Below are 15,870 nucleotides of genomic sequence, written 5' to 3' on the forward strand. Positions count from 1 at the left end.
GAAACACAGGAACCCTGCTTACAATTTCTTCCCTTTTCTCTCTAAGACAGAATGACATGAGGAGATGTTAAACAAATATGCAGAAAGACAGCACCTTAGTTCGGTATTCTTCAAATAGATTTTTTTGACATTATTATTGGGATGATTAGGAACAAGAGAGGCATAAAGTCATTTAAAGCAGTATCGGCTCAATAATATTTCTCACAAAACACAGCCTTTTTTGAACACATAAAAGAGGAAAGCTATTAGAGTTACTCTGCAAAAAAAAAAAAAAAAACTTTTAAAACTGTAGGCTTTGTCATGAGAGTGAGATTCAAATATATACAATAAAGATACACCAGGACAGACAAGAGACCCTTGAAGAACAATCACCAACTCATGTAGTGTCACATTTTTTTTTTTTACAAGAGGCACAAGCTTTACACTTCTGTTAGGCATGTGCAGCTCCCTTTGAATATTCACTGCCAGACTGCCTCATGTAGAAATTCACTAAGCAAGCATTTCATAGCACAGAAAGCGTGGAGTCCTTTCTAGTCAAGTTACCCATACTCTGTATAACTCAAATCCAAATCACAAATTACAGCTGTACACAAAGAAAATCACCTTCTGTCTGATCAGTCCATTATTGGACATGAGGAGCACTGAAACAAGATCAAGTATCAGTACCCACCAGAAGAGCAAAGCAGATTTGAAAAAATTCCTAAATTAAACTCATCCTTGAAAAGGCAGAAGTGCAAATATCGACAACCTAAATTTACCAATATATTTGACAAAAGTGTAATACAAATTGTTCTACAAAATTTTATGTAAGTTTCATGCAAAACAGAAGCTCTCCTCATTTTTCATACTCATACTATTCACATGTAGGTGTCCACCCTCCTTAAGGGGCAGCCAAATTCGATCTCCCTTTTCCCTGATGTTCTCATCAGTGAAAATTAAGAAGCACTGAGATGTCAATATTATATTACCTTCTCCACAGCAGTTATTTATTGTATTTGCTACTCTTATTTCATGCCAGCAGAGTAATAAGTCATTTGATTCTACAGACTACAAATATTCTGGATCTTTCTACTGAGGTGTGAAATTAAAAAAAAAATAATAATAAATCAGTTCTTGAAAAAAATTAAGTCAGGTTTAAAAGATTAAAGATGGCAAAGGCATAATTGTGTTCTCTGCCATAATCATTTTCTCCCACCGAGAAAATGCTGAAGATGAGTGCACGTACCAAGCATGCTTCAACATCCCAATAAACACTGGCCTTCAGTCAGGTTTCATTGTCCCAGCACAGGTCCCACTGCATTGTACAGTGATTTTACAAGTAATTCAGTTGCAAACCACAAGAATTAAAGTCATGAATTAAAACAGAAAACAGCTGGGCCCAACTACATACCCACTGATGGCAACAGGAAGTTTCTGCCTGATTACAACAGGCCTTGGGACTGGGCAACATGGCAGCAGGCCTGCTCCCTATTTGTCTAATGGTTTCCTCTTCATATACACCACATCACTTCACAGTCCTTTACTACAGGATCTCATTCCACATACCAGGATCTGACAAAAACATGCTAGCAGCTGTGCACTTTTATACCCATTCTGCTCAAGCCTGAGTCCTTCTTTCCACCAGAAAGTGACCTAACCCTGCCTGTGTTCCCTGTCTGTCTCCCCGATGCATTTCTGCTCATTCTGTCATTCCCATCCCAGTCCTGAGACATTTCCTCACAGACCTTCATCTTGTTCTGAATATTCCTGCTTTTTCACAGGCCCTCATCCTAACCTCCTCCTCCACAACACCTTCCACAATCAGACCCTTCCCTCCGCTTCCAGTCTTCTTCCTCCTCACCCAAACACCTCACTCTCTCCCACCTGTCCCCAAACTGATTCTTGATCTTGCTAGTTTTCAGACCACACTTTCCTGTGTTTCCTCCTTTTAGCTCACCTTGCTTCCCACCTTAAACTCTTGCTTTTGTCTTTCCTTTATTACTATGAAGCAATTTCATCTTCCAGTAAGTCCACCTTGCAGCTAAGAAGGGGGACAAAGCGTTGGGAATGCAAGGATGGACAACGACCCTAACCATACGTTATGCTTCGCCCAGGTCAGACTTATGCAGTGCAGATTTGTAACTGCAGGGAAAGTAGAGCTCATCCCTATCATGTTATAGGCCTAGTGCAAGGCAATTTTCATAGCATTTAACTGTAAATATGCAACAAGTTTTTCCTTGTCATGAGTAAATTCATTCTCTCTGTTTCTGACTTGACATCCCATCAACCAATCTCAGACTTCTTTCAGTGATCTCACAAGACCTCTTTCCTGGGGAGTTTCATAGGGGTACAAGCACTTTTTGTAGAAGAGGTCAGCAACTATTTTTGAACAAAGGAAAATCCACACTACCCCTCCCCTCCCTCTACATGTTTTTTTTTTTATTATTATCTTTGGTTTACGAGATCTGTTTTGTAAACCATTGAACTCTTGGCTCAGGTTTTGGAAAGAAAATTTACTCAGACTGAAGCAGATGCTTGGCATGGAATATTTCAGCTGAAACAGTTAATGACTGGAAAACTTAAATTAAAACCCAACTCTTTTAATGGCAGTTCTAACAACAAGCAGTGCTACTAGTCCCAATAGTAAAAATAGACCAAAAAAACTGTTGATGGGAGGTTTTGTTTTTTATTTTGTCTTTAATTCAACAAAACAATTTAGTCATCAAAAACACATTCTACCTGTGTGTAGAAACGGCACTACATTAATGTAAACATCACTTATTTATATAGGATCAACATGAGAAAAAACACCCAGTACAAAAAATAAAAATAAAAATTAAAGCTGTGTGGTTCACCAAGTATTCATTCTCTAACTCTCAGCATTTAATATCCTGCATTGGATATATAATGTAAGTAATTCGTATAATCTCTTCTCTTACTGTGTTGTCACATGAAGAAATTAAAGCCATATTGCTGTAAGTGTTAGGCTGCAGTACCGTAATTACTTAAGCCATTTCTCCCCAACTTGGACCTATCATTTTTTTTTCCCCTCCTGCTTTTGCTTACATAAGCAGTCAGTTGATCCCACGGTTATACAAACTTGTCCTTTATGAAAAAAATATTGTATGTGCTTTATCATCCTGAAGCAGCTTAGAGAGGAATGCATGCCAGTGGTGGCACAAAACCAGGGTTGTTCAGTTTGGGCAAGGGCAGAAATCTGGCAACACCAATTTACATTGGCTCAAGCTGGTGAGGAACAGTACCCTCAAGCAATACAACTGGCTGGAAAAAGGAATTTCACAAGGACGGAAACTGTAACATTTTGAAGTTTGTTTTCATTTTCAATGGGAAGAAAAAAGCTAAATTGTTATGTAAAGGTAAAATGCTTTTCAGAAGACATTTGAATGAGAAATCCTTTCATAGTAGTCATATTGAGCTGATTCATTTCTGCAATATGAAAACAATATTATAGAAAAATACTATATAGAGCACATTGTTAGTATCTATGCTATTGTCAATTCATGTTTGAATACATTTACTAGAAGTAAAGAAATTGTGCTTGCATCTAAATTTTGCTTTGATAATTTTTAAAGGAATCTTTCACAAAGTAAAAAAAAAAAAAAAAAAAAAACTTTTTACCCCTTTCTCCCCATTTTGTTTTGTAATCTTATCAGTTTTTAAATATTTTTGAAGAAAGAACAGTTCACCTGATTTTTTTTTTAATCAACCAAAGAAACATAGCAATTACCTAAGCAATACAACATTAGATGTATCATTGTAGATACATTTCAACATCTGTGATTCTATGTTGCAGTTAAAGAGCAGAATCTAGTGGACCACCCCTCTGTTGCATCAATATCAGGGGATATCAGCTTACCTTTTATTTACTTAAGACTTCCTGTTCATGCACAGAGAAGCTGACTTTTTGCATGTGCTGAGGAGACCATTAAGGATTTATTCTAGTCAAAAGCATAAACTTCTTTTAAAGTGTCTTTCCAAAAAGAGGAAGTTCTCCCCCAGATTTTATTCTTGTTTAAGTTCAAAGTTTTCACACAAATGCCAAATCCCTCATCATTATATTGTTACTTAGTTTGCCTCAAGTTATTGAAAAGGCCAATTCACTTAATTCTGTCTTCCCTTGCAGCAAGTTTGCATTGCCCATTCTTAAGCTATATAACAAAAAGCACTGAACACCCAAATTCTGTTAGCAACAGAAATTAACAAATAGAATAGTACTCTGCTAACTTTATGATAGAAGTATGACACCATTACAGAATAGTGTCCTTCTACAAAATTGCATCTTTAATAAAGTTTGTAGAAGATGTTTGAAAATGCTGCATGAGAAGAAACATCAAAAAAGGTGCTTGACCTTAGACATGACACTTGTAGCACCAGTGGATGGTAAAATCAGATTAAATTCTTACTGCAGTACATAATAAAAGCAGCATTCAATTAAGGAGACTCACCTAGCCATTTACATCTGTCAAGCTGCTGAAGCTGCAGTTGTAAAAGAACACTTTTAATAATGACAGTGGAACTATGATTAGTATGATCTGTGCTATTCAAGCAAAAGAAGTGCCAAAAGAGGTTGTCTCTGCACACAAAGTTACTGACCCAAGATGTCAGTGATGCAATAGTAAGACATTAGCACATTTCTGAAGTGTGGTGGCAAAGGACCACTTAGTCCAAATGTACTTCCCTAAAGAAAAATTCAGCTAATTGACCGATGGTGCAAAGATGCCTGTAATTTTAGTGATGGGGATGACATTGTTTATGGAATTCAAGCTCAATAGATTAATATGCTTTAGAACAGCAAAGAAAATGGAAGAGTAAACTTGCTGGGTCATTTCACTATATAGAACTGAAAACGGTGACCTGAGGCTGTGTATTGACCCCAAAAATGTGAACAAATAAAGAGAGAGTATTTCTATTTACTAACTAAAACAAACACAGGCATTACTGGAGTAAATTTATTTCCCGAGCTAGATGCATCCACAGGCTTTTATTAGATACCTCTAAGTGAGGAGACTGCAGAAGCTATGAACTTTCAATGCACCATTTGTCCGTCCCTGTTTCAAAGGGGTCACATCTGTCACTAGAGCCTGAGCCAGCCCACAGGACACAAAACAGTATAACTGCTTGAAGAGCTGAACACTGTGAAACTGTTTTGCTAGGGTACTGAGTCTGCAAAGAAGGCTGAATAAAATATAAAAGACTCAGGCCTGCAAGAGCAAGTCAGGACAAGAGTTTGACCTAGACAACGGCAGGTTTTCTGGCCAGTAAGTTATTGCATATCACTATGAAGGACAGAGCATCCAAATTTCAAACACCCAGATTTTGCATCTTATAGTATCACAGATTATTTTCTGTATTTGTATCATCGCAGCATTTAGATATTAAAAAAATAAAAAGGTCCCAGCCAAACCAGGATCAAAAACTATCAAACCAAGAAAAAGTTGAGCACAGTGAACAAGAGCCCAGGAAAGTAAGAAGGAAATGACTGATCAACACTCGGACAGCAAGGCAGCAGTATTCCTGACAGCAGAGGCAGCATCTGATTCCTGCTAAACAGCTTTCCTTTCACTAAATCCCCTCTCCTCTTTGGCATCAAACCCACCCTGTATGCACTAAACATCTCCTTCAAACTGATGGGTGTTATTTTCATCATTCACCCACAATATGTTTGCTTTCTGTCTTACATCCTCAGTTCAGCTTTTTGGTATCCATATTAGATGATTTTCTATAGCTGTCTTTACACATTTCCCTGGAGTTCTCTCAACTTGTTACTATTTTACTTTACCTCTTTTATCTCACAGGGCTTTTTTGTCTCTGTCACAGCAGCTAGGACACATCTAAGTGCCGCCTGTCAGACACGAACTACTGCCAAAACTCTCTGTGTGCCAGCACAAACTGGCACACAACATATGATCAAATCGAAGAGTTTACCAAAAACTTGAAAATTAGAGCAGTGCAACAAATCCAACACCTCTTCTGTGGTGTGGTCACACTGAAGATTTCAAACTTGTCTCTAGACTAACTGCCTTGAAGAGACATGACCCTAATCACAGCTAGGGACAACAGCTCTGAGATATTTACTGCAGAGGGGCGTTACCTTGAAAACCCTGCCTAGGAAAGTTTGTGTGCCAACACTTCTAACAAGTTTACCATTATTTATAGAGCTTCTAGCTATTCTTTACAAGACAACTTTTCAGTGGTGCTGAACCACTGCGTCATCAGTAGAGTTCAAAAATGCAGAACTAAATCCCAACTCTTAAAATCCATATCCTTTAATCTCAGTGAACATAGCTTACCATTGCTTACTAATATTTAGCAACTTAAGAAAACTTAATGCTGTGCTGTTCATTATTTGATTTCATACATAGGAAAGTTCCACATCTGGCACAAATACTTAGCTCCACAATTCAGGAGCCAGCCACATATTAGAGAAGTGATTACTGGTATGACATTTATATCACGTGGTCATACAGTTAGACACATGCTTGAACAGACATTTATAATACAACTGTTGCATATTTCACTAAGTACAGTGTCTAATAAACCTTAAGATCTGCTATTAAATATGAAAAGTCAGAATATTAATAGCACTGTCTACATTTTGACAGTGTTATATCTTAGATTAGTCACTTAAACGCTGTGCAGTTATAATTTAACATAATGCAAGTCACCTGCTGTGTTCTTAGCTACTGCTAACATGATGAAATTGAGAAAGAAAATCTAGGAAACATTCCATAACACTGAGGTATGCCATGCTACTGATCTTCCAAAATAACATATAAAAAAGCCACCTAACTGCTTGAACAATTTAAAATTGGAAGAAAATAAAGTTCACAATAAAGAGCTTCAATCAGTTCCCACATCACTGTAACTGAAACAAGATCTCATTACATGATTTTGATATAAGCAATAGCAGAGCCAAACCAGGTGCTACACCAACCTCTGGACGCATAACTGTGCCTGCATTTTTGTACAAAGGCTATTTAAGCATCTAAAATTCCTGTTACTCTATGCAGATGTACCATCTGCTCATGTTCTCTCTTGCATGCACCTACTTCTCATGCAAGTGAACCAATCCTCTAGCTCTACATCCCCAAACTCATTTTCAGGACTTTCTGTATTTCTGGTTTCTATTATTCTGTTTTAGTTCACAGATAATACGGCACAGAATTCCCAGTCATCTATGCATTATACAATGAAAAAGAGCTGTACACTTGCCTTCATACTTATGCTCCAATTCAAACAAAAATTTAAAATATCTAACTTCAGGCTCGTCAATACCTCCTATTGCCTATAAAGAGGCTTAAGCACACGCATTAGCACTTTGCTGAAAAGAAGTCATTTCCTGAAAGGAATATATATGCGTACTTGGTATTTACTTGCATAAATATGATTTCACACACTCTCCACCTAGAGAAAAAGCATCCAATAATTGGTATGAATAGCATGCGCGTGTACCTAAATGCAAGAACACTTCTGTACACTGACTTTTTATACATCTTGGTCTGACTAGAGGCATGGCTTAAATTAAATGCCAAGCTTCTTTCTTGAGATTGAATGAATTAACATTATTATCCTGATAATAACCACAGAACAATGGCACACCGAGGCCTAAGGCAACGTTTCAGGAAAGTTTTCTCAGAAATTCAGGCCTGATAGGAGATGCTAATGAGTTCAGAGAAGTAAATGTATTTCTTTAAATAGCAAATGACAACTTGTCTATATTAGTAAATTTCTCAGCACATTTACAGATGTTTTCACTTGTAAGCTAAAAACTGTCTTTCATTTAGTTGGACTTTGGCTCTCAAGAACAATCACTATCCTAACACACCAACCAAAGGAGTGCAAATACACAAGGGGAGTGCAAATGAAATACTTGTTAAGGCCACACAAGGAAACCATACAAACACCTTATTAAATAAGTTTAATTAACTGTCTCTTTTCTAAACTGTACTGCACCTTGCAATGCTGTGAGGCAAATTCTCTGCTCAGAAGCTCTGCTTTTCTTCCCTGAAGGAAAGTAATATTTTCTCTTTTATTCACAAAGAACACAGCCCAGCAACTCCTAGCAGCTGCTGCTGGTAGCAGCTGGCTGTGGCACCACTGCTGACTTTACAGCACAGCTGAGTCAACGTTGACCCAGGTTCCAGCACAGAGAAACAGCTTAACGAGGCTGGGTTGTTTATAACCTCTCACTGTAGCACTGTCTCCCATCCTTAAGAAGCAGCACCTACATATTTCTCTCGTAAAAATACTTTCAGACAGCAAGTGTCCATATATGAGTGCCTAACTCTATTAAGTCTAATGCAAATGATTATTGGAGAAGATGCATTTGTGACTGTAAAAGCTGCACGGCAGAAGAGAAATATTGCCCTAGAAAAAAATGCCAAACCCTTTGTACAAGTCTTAATCTCCTGCAGACTCTGAAGGTGAGCATGTGGCTAATAGGACTCTCACCTCCAGACTGAAGCAACCCAAACAAAACCCCATATTTCAGATTCTTCACATCAGCACTTTCACAGCACATTGACTCACTTGGATGTACATTAGTTTTAATGTACTATATTAAAATGACTGGCATTAAGAGGCCATGCAATTAGCACCACTAACAATGGAAATAAGAGAAATATACATATATATTTCTTATTGCCCAGGGATGACCACAACAGCTGGAATCACAAAGACCTTGACAAGTTTCCATCCCCCCAAAATGCAAGGGGTAGGTGCTGTGTTCAGATGTCCACAACTAATATGGTCTGAGCACGATCACCAGACATGGAGACATGGCGGTCACCTATAATTCCACATAGAAACCATGAGTCGCTTCAGAGTGGACTTGCCTTTGTCCAGGTGACTCTGGCCCCAGAAGCCCAGTGACCAGAGGCAGCAGCAGACCACCCAAATGACCTCCTGTGACCACAGCCCTCGGCTGGCCCCGTAACCCAGGTAACAGCCACCTTGCCCAGCCCAGGTAATAGGGCTTCTAGCCATTATCTAGAGCTATCCCTGTACAACTCCTGCTTCACTTAAAAGATGCTATTCTACGATCTTAATTAACACTGCCACTGCTCCCCTGGTGCCTCGGAGCTTTCTCCGCTACCCGTCCCGTCCGACGCTGGCCCCGGCCCACCTCCCACGCAGAAGGGCCCTTTGCTCCGGCGGGATCTCCGAGATGTGTGCACACACCACCACCGCCGAGGCGGGGAGGAAGGAAACTTTCCCCGTTTCCCATTTCAGCCAGATGCAAGCTCACAAGGTTCTCTCCTATGCACATAAACACGGGGATGAGAGAGAGGGGGGCGAAACTGTAAGACAGAGGAGTAAGAGAGAGGATTTTAAAAGGGAAAATAAAGACGGGGAGAGGAGATAAAGGAAATAAAGAGGAAAAAGGAGGAATTCAGCCCACACGCAGCCGCGGCGGAAAGCGAACGGCCAGCTTGAAGGGCTTCACCCAGCTCAGCCCGAGCGCGATCGCGACCACCCCGCGGCCCCCCCCGCTTACCTCCGCGGAGCAGGGCCGCCAGGAGCAGGCTGCGGGCCGCCCGCAGCGGGCTGAGAGCCGCCCGGCGGGGCACTGCGCCGCGGTCAGCCCCCGCCATGCCGCCGAGACCCGGACACGTCCCAGGAGCGGCTCCGGGAGGCTCGGCCACCGCCGCCCCGCTAGCTCGCCATCGCCGCAGGCACACACCGAGACCCCGCTCAGCACCGCGAGGGGCTCCTGCCCATGCCGGCCCCTCGAAGCCCTGCCCCAGAGCCGGAGGGGGGGGGGGGTGGTCAGCGGCTGCCGGAACCCCTGGCCCCGCCGAGGAAAACTTTCCGAACGGAGGGGCTGAGTCGCCCCCCGGCTGGTCGCCACAAAACACGGGCGCCTTTCGCTACGGCTCCGCTTCCCGTGCCTTTATCTGGGGGCCGGCGGCAGACGCGCACACACACAGACGCACTTTTCCCTGAGAGGAGGGGAGCCCAGCCCTGGCGGGGAGCGGAGGCGGTGACCTGCGGGCTGAGGGAGGACCGGCTCCAATCAGGGAACCCACGCGTGCATCGAGCAGCCCGCCCCCGGGGACGGGGGTGCCACCACCCCTGTCACCACAACCACGGGACCTCCCCCGGGAGCGGGGCGTGAGGGACTGGAGAGCCGCGGGCTGAGGGGTGAGCGCCCGGCACCGGGAGGCTGAGGGGGCAGAGCGGGAACCGATGACGGTCCTGTCACGAAGAGCGCCCGTGGGAAAGCGCTGCTGAAGAGAGACCGCTGCTCGCAGCGCCTGGGATGCGAGGGGAGAGGAGGTTTGCCAAGCCGACACGGCACGAGAGGGGAGTCTCAGCCCACTGGCGTGCCAAGGGCAAACTGGAGGGGCAGGGCACCCGAATGAAGGCACCCCCGGACCGGCTGGCCCTGGGGAGTAGAGGAAGCCCCCTCAGAAATAATGGGACATCTATGACCCCAAAGTCTTCAGTCCTCCCTTCTCGAGTCCAGGTATAGTGAGAGATATATTGAAAAGAACATTACCAAAACAGGAAAGATTACTACACACGTATGCATCGCTCCAGAAAGAGTGAGAGGAATGTATGACAGATTTTGATCACTCTGATTTGTGTGCTGTGCCATTACAGGCCACCACTAGTCCCTCAGAACTGCTCAACCCACCTGGATTTCATCCATCTCCAACCCAGCCTCTTGCACTTCCATTTCCTTCTGCATAATTTCATCTTCTAAATGTAATTCTCATGCCTCAGCTTTATTCCCATCTTTTAACTTGATCCAGATAATCCAGCAGGTATCATTTCTGATATTTTACTCATAATAGAAAATACTGAGTGCAGAAATCCCCAAAGCAGGGAACAACATACCCTCTACAAAATGGTGACCTCTTGCAACCCGCTGCTTTTGTCTGAGAAATTAGGCCCTCATTCTTCAGGTGAAGAGTCACAGACAGTCCACTATGACTGGTTAATAAACTAAAATTAGTGAAGTTCTCCCCATCTGTTGTCAGGCAGTGAAACAGGTGTCAAAGTTTATCATTAGATATTTTCCTAAATTAAGTAAATAAAATATGTCTATGCTAATTCTGTAAAGCCTATTGTTTACACAAGACATTGTTCCCAGTTTGTTAAGCCAAGTCAAGAAAAACTGCTTTAAAATAGGGTTTTCTGATGAGGAAGTGATGATGAAGGAGCATGCTTGGGACTGTTATGGTTTACATGATTTTATTGTCATAAAAACAGCTGATTCAAATATAAAAAAAAAAAAAAAAATCATGCTAATAGCAGCTAGTTCAAATACAGAAAAAAAAAAGTATATTGTATGGATGCAATCCTAAGATAATTTTTTCACAGGAATGTAAAGAAATATTTCTTAATGAAAAAATAATTCAAACATGTAACAGCTATAGTATTTTCTGCTTGATTGTAAATTCTGTAGACACTACAAATACTTGTTAGAGGTTTTAAATGTAAGAATCCTGCAGTCAACGGTAAAACAAAACAGCTAACCAACATTTATTCCTGTCTATGCTTAAATTTGTAGATAATGTGTATACACAATTCATCTGATTTATAACAGAAAGCAGATACAGTCAAGACAAAAGCCTTTCCAAGGCAACTTTTACCAAGGGATCAAAAAACAATAGAATCATCATTCATAAAGTACCAACATTTGTTTTCTTTAAATTGCAAAGAAAATTTCAACATAATGTAAATTGGAGGGAATGTCAGATTATTTGGAAATATTGACGTGAAGGGTTATGTGCTATTTATCCTATCCAAACTGGAGTGTATATAACATTATTTGCATAAAATGATCTGAAGAAAATTTTGGAAATTTCATATGGAACCCATTGGCAGCAGCTTTCATGGATAAGAAGAAGTATAGAAATGTCTAAATATAATAGATTTTGCTACAGCTGTCATTATTCCTTTGAAATTTGATTTCTTGTAATTGTAGATTCAATATTTTGTAGCCAAAATTGTCAACAGAAGCTATGCCTAAGATCATTAGTTTAGGCTAGTATGTTCCCTTCAGTAAACATAAGGAAATATAGAACATTCTCAGGAACAAATAGAATGTGACTTGGCCAAAGCTGACTTATTTCTTAGGGTCAGGAAGCCTCCTAAATTTTTCAAAAGTTTCCTTCAAGCTGAAAATTCTACCTACATCAAGGTCTCTCACCAAACCCTCTTTTGATTTTGTCAGCCACAATGTTGAAGTCACATGCCAATTCACTGATGCAAGATGAAAAATGAAAGCAGAAAAAAGAATGCACCAAATCAAAGCACATAATGCCACATGCAGATAGCAACTGATAGGGGAATTCTATGCCCATGTGCAGAAATTGAGATATTTTGTACAATTTGTATTTTGAAGGTGCACCTGCTGTATATGCAGAAGTTCTGTATGGTGAATGTATCTCACCGACATTTCTCAGGCGAACATATGATCATACACTTTGAGGAGTAGCATAATGGGTAGGTAACTGAACATTAAAATAGGTACTTACAGCTATCCAATTTGCTATTTTGTTGGACAATAAAAGAGCTATAAATTTGTCTCATACCAGGCACAGAGATGTGTAACATTCATCATAAAAAGGAAAACAGTTGAAGCACAAAATTTTTCACATTTTTTTCTTCATGAGAAAACGTGTTCATTTTAAGACAAAAAAAAAGGCCATCTTTTGAGCTATGTAGACTTCCAGTAACAACATAAATTCACAAACCCACCAGCCAGCCCTAAGACTGCACTGCAAGCATAAGTTTGTCAGCAGAAATAATCTTATAGAACTTCAGAAAGCAGATGTTGGGTTTGTGAAGTTGCCAGCAGTTTAACACTCATGATTTAAGTGAGTATAATAGACATTACAGCCTATAATCTTGGTCTTAATCCGTCTCTAATGAAAACTAATTTTTGACAAATAGTAATTTAGCCAAAAAACATAGGTTGTCCTTGATATATGTGAGTGGTTAAGGATGTAATCATTTAGCACTAACTGTGTCTACTACTCGTAGGCCTCTTAAGCTTGTTTGCTGTTTTAGCTAGCTATATATCGTTATCCTTGGCACTATATTATACGTATGGCTTTGTCTTTCCATGTGAATTTAAGCAAGGCACCTACTTTGCTCTGTAATGTCTTTATGTGTATAACAGGATAATGATCTAAAAAGTTTTATAAAGTAGATGGGCATATAGCTACATCCGTATTCTTGAATTCTTTAAAAATTAATAACACTAGGTAAATAAATGTTTTTCTAATTTATTGTGTACCTCTCTTCTCACATATTGTTTGTAATTATTCAAAATTATACTTTTCTTAACTCATTTAATTTAAATATAGGATTTCTTTTTAAATCCTTTGAAGGGGGTTATGGCCAGTTCACTGCGTCTATGCCAAAACTGCATTCTGTGTTGCTCCATGTATATAATGTTCCAACAGAAAGTAAGGAAAGGTGGTACACCCCAAGTCCTGCCAGACACCTGAGCTCACATAATGGAATAGAGTGAAAAAAATGTTCAGGACGTAAGTTTTATGCCATCCTTGTATCAGGGTGCATTATCATTCCTCTTCTGTCTTCTATGATATGTGTTGCACCCACCACTTAAACTAATATTTTTATACTTCAATGTCAGCTTTTCTCCTTGAAATGGATATGTAACTTATATCTCTTACAGTTATTCATTTGTGCCGCATGCAGACAGCATGGCATGGGTTTGTATTCAGGACATCTGAAATGTATCTCTCTATCACAGTGTTGTCGTCTTTATGGTTGACCAATGTTTTTATTAAGGCCTTAGGATCATAAAGCACCATTGTTTGCAAAAGGAACCATCTCACGGAGTTACTGTGATCTTTTCTAGTTATGTTTGTGACTGTAAGCAATGTACGCAATATGTATCCATCGCATGTGTCAAAAATTTGGGATGTCATGGGTGTGTGCTTTCCAGTCTTAGATCTGAAGAGAAGGCTTTTTTGACCGTAAGATCACACCTCAAAACATAACAGAGGACATCAAAAAACAGTAGGTATTCAAATCACTGATATAAAAGGGATTAAATATATGGCTTTCTCTCCTGCTATTCAACACTGCTGGCAAAATGAGGTAAACTTTGGGAACAATATAGACAAAGAAACAGGTGGCTAACAGTTGCTTTAGGTATTTATTGTCTAATTCTATTCATAGATAGAGAAGTAAAGGAAGTATCTTTCATCTGACTGCCAAATTTATTAGCGAGAAGCTTTAGGGAAACAGGTCCAGGAAAACTACAAGGTAAAGGGAATATCATTTTAAAAAGGACATTTCCTAAAAGACATGTAGGAACATGTCTTTTAAAAAGGACATTTCCTAAAAGACATGTAGGACCTTATCGCTCTCTACAGATACCTCAAAGGAGGCTGTAGTGAGGTGGGGGTTGGTCTGTTCTCCCACGTGACTGGTGACAGAACAAGGGGGAATGGGCTAAAGTTGCACCAGGGGAGTTTCAGGTTAGATGTTAGGAAGAACTTCTTTACTGAGAGGGTTGTTAGGCATTGGAACAGGCTGCCCAGGGAAGTGGTGGAGTCACCATCCCTGGAAGTCTTTAAAAGACGTTTAGATGTAGAGCTTAGGGATATGGTTTAGTGGGGACTGTTAGCGTTAGGTCAGAGGTTGGACTCGATGATCTTGAGGTCTCTTCCAACCTAGAAATTCTGTGATTCTGTGATTCTGTGATCTCTGAACCTTTTCTACATTGTAATTTCCGTCTGCAAGTGCCTTACCTGAGATATGAGCTTTAGAAAAGTCATGCCATCATGCATGGCTCGTCATGCCAGATAGATGCAAATTTATTTTTCTACACTTAAATAATAAAATGTTCTATGTTCATGCAAAAGCTTTTCCATAATTTTTAATAAGTAAAGTTTTTGAAGAATCTGATCTTTTTTTCTCCATGTGCTAAGGATCTGTATCATAATACTAGTTTCACCAAGTCAGCAAAAGTTCACCTGGCTTGTTTTTGACAGAGGCCAAAAGCAGATGCTTTGAGATAAAGTACAAGAGAACAAGTGTGCAGTGACAGTCCATTCTCAGGCTCTGAAGATTTGAGGTTCAGAGAATTCCTGAGACAACAATTGTATCATTGTCTTTGATGGATTTTGCTCCTCTGAATTTTTCCAGTTGTTTTTGAACCCTTCTACATTTTAGATGAGCTCGATCCACAAAATTGGTATCTGTTCTAAGGCAAATACCAGTGTTTTTATACATAAATAATGATGTTGTATTCCTTATATTTTTTTTTATTCAAAAACAGTGAAAAATGTATAACTACATATATAGTATATATATAATAGTATAAATTTTGTTTTTCAAAAACAATTTTTGTTTTTGTCCATAATTATAGTAAATACTCAAGTTACCAGTAACATTTGGGAGTATTAGCTTCCAGAAACATAAAATGTAAATGCAATTTCTTTTTTTTTTTTTCCATTTTTTTTTCCAAGCTAACCAGAACTTGAAACTGCAGACTCTTGGGAGGTACCACGATGAATGACTTATGATCTCTAGATTCTATTACAATAGAAGTCTATAAACCAGTAATACCTTTGTCTTATGTAGTGTTTTTCATGTGTGTATATCATAGCATTTACATATATGAATAGCAGTTGAAAAAATGTACCCACACATGTTTCTGTTCCCTCTTAGTTCATCTCTTATTTTACCATACACAAAGAATGTACATCAAAATATCTTGACAACCTTTATATATATATCATGAATGACTATTACATTTTCTTCAATGTAATTTAGTTGTCTTAATATATATATACTAACTAAAGAAACAAATATTCTGTCAGATACAATGCATTTCAAAATTGTTTGTAACTGTACTACTGCATATTTTAATTTGCT

The 15,870-nt window shown here is 39.6% G+C and overlaps 1 protein-coding gene across 7 annotated transcripts in view; it reads right to left on the reverse strand.

The window, feature by feature from the left end:
* The window catches only part of TMEM132C (transmembrane protein 132C), a 219,828-nt gene extending 209,816 nt beyond the window's left edge, over nt 1-10,012 (reverse strand). For 3 of the 7 annotated variants that reach the window (XM_068701126.1, XM_068701119.1, XM_068701117.1), the window contains exon 1: nt 9,497-10,011. Coding sequence is in view for 5 of the 7 variants with exons in the window: in XM_068701119.1 (XP_068557220.1) it covers nt 9,497-9,593 (97 nt within the window). In the remaining 2 variants the exon portion in view is untranslated. Of the gene's footprint in view, nt 1-1,225; nt 1,363-1,390; nt 1,523-9,496 lie in introns of those variants that run through there. The other 4 variants (XM_068701121.1, XM_068701120.1, XM_068701122.1 and 1 more) reach the window with 3 other exon arrangements.
* Nucleotides 10,013-15,870: the final 5,858 nt, after the last annotated feature.

This window comes from Anas acuta, chromosome 17 (assembly GCF_963932015.1).
Source record: "Anas acuta chromosome 17, bAnaAcu1.1, whole genome shotgun sequence".
In the NCBI taxonomy this organism is placed as follows: Eukaryota; Metazoa; Chordata; class Aves; order Anseriformes; family Anatidae; genus Anas; species Anas acuta.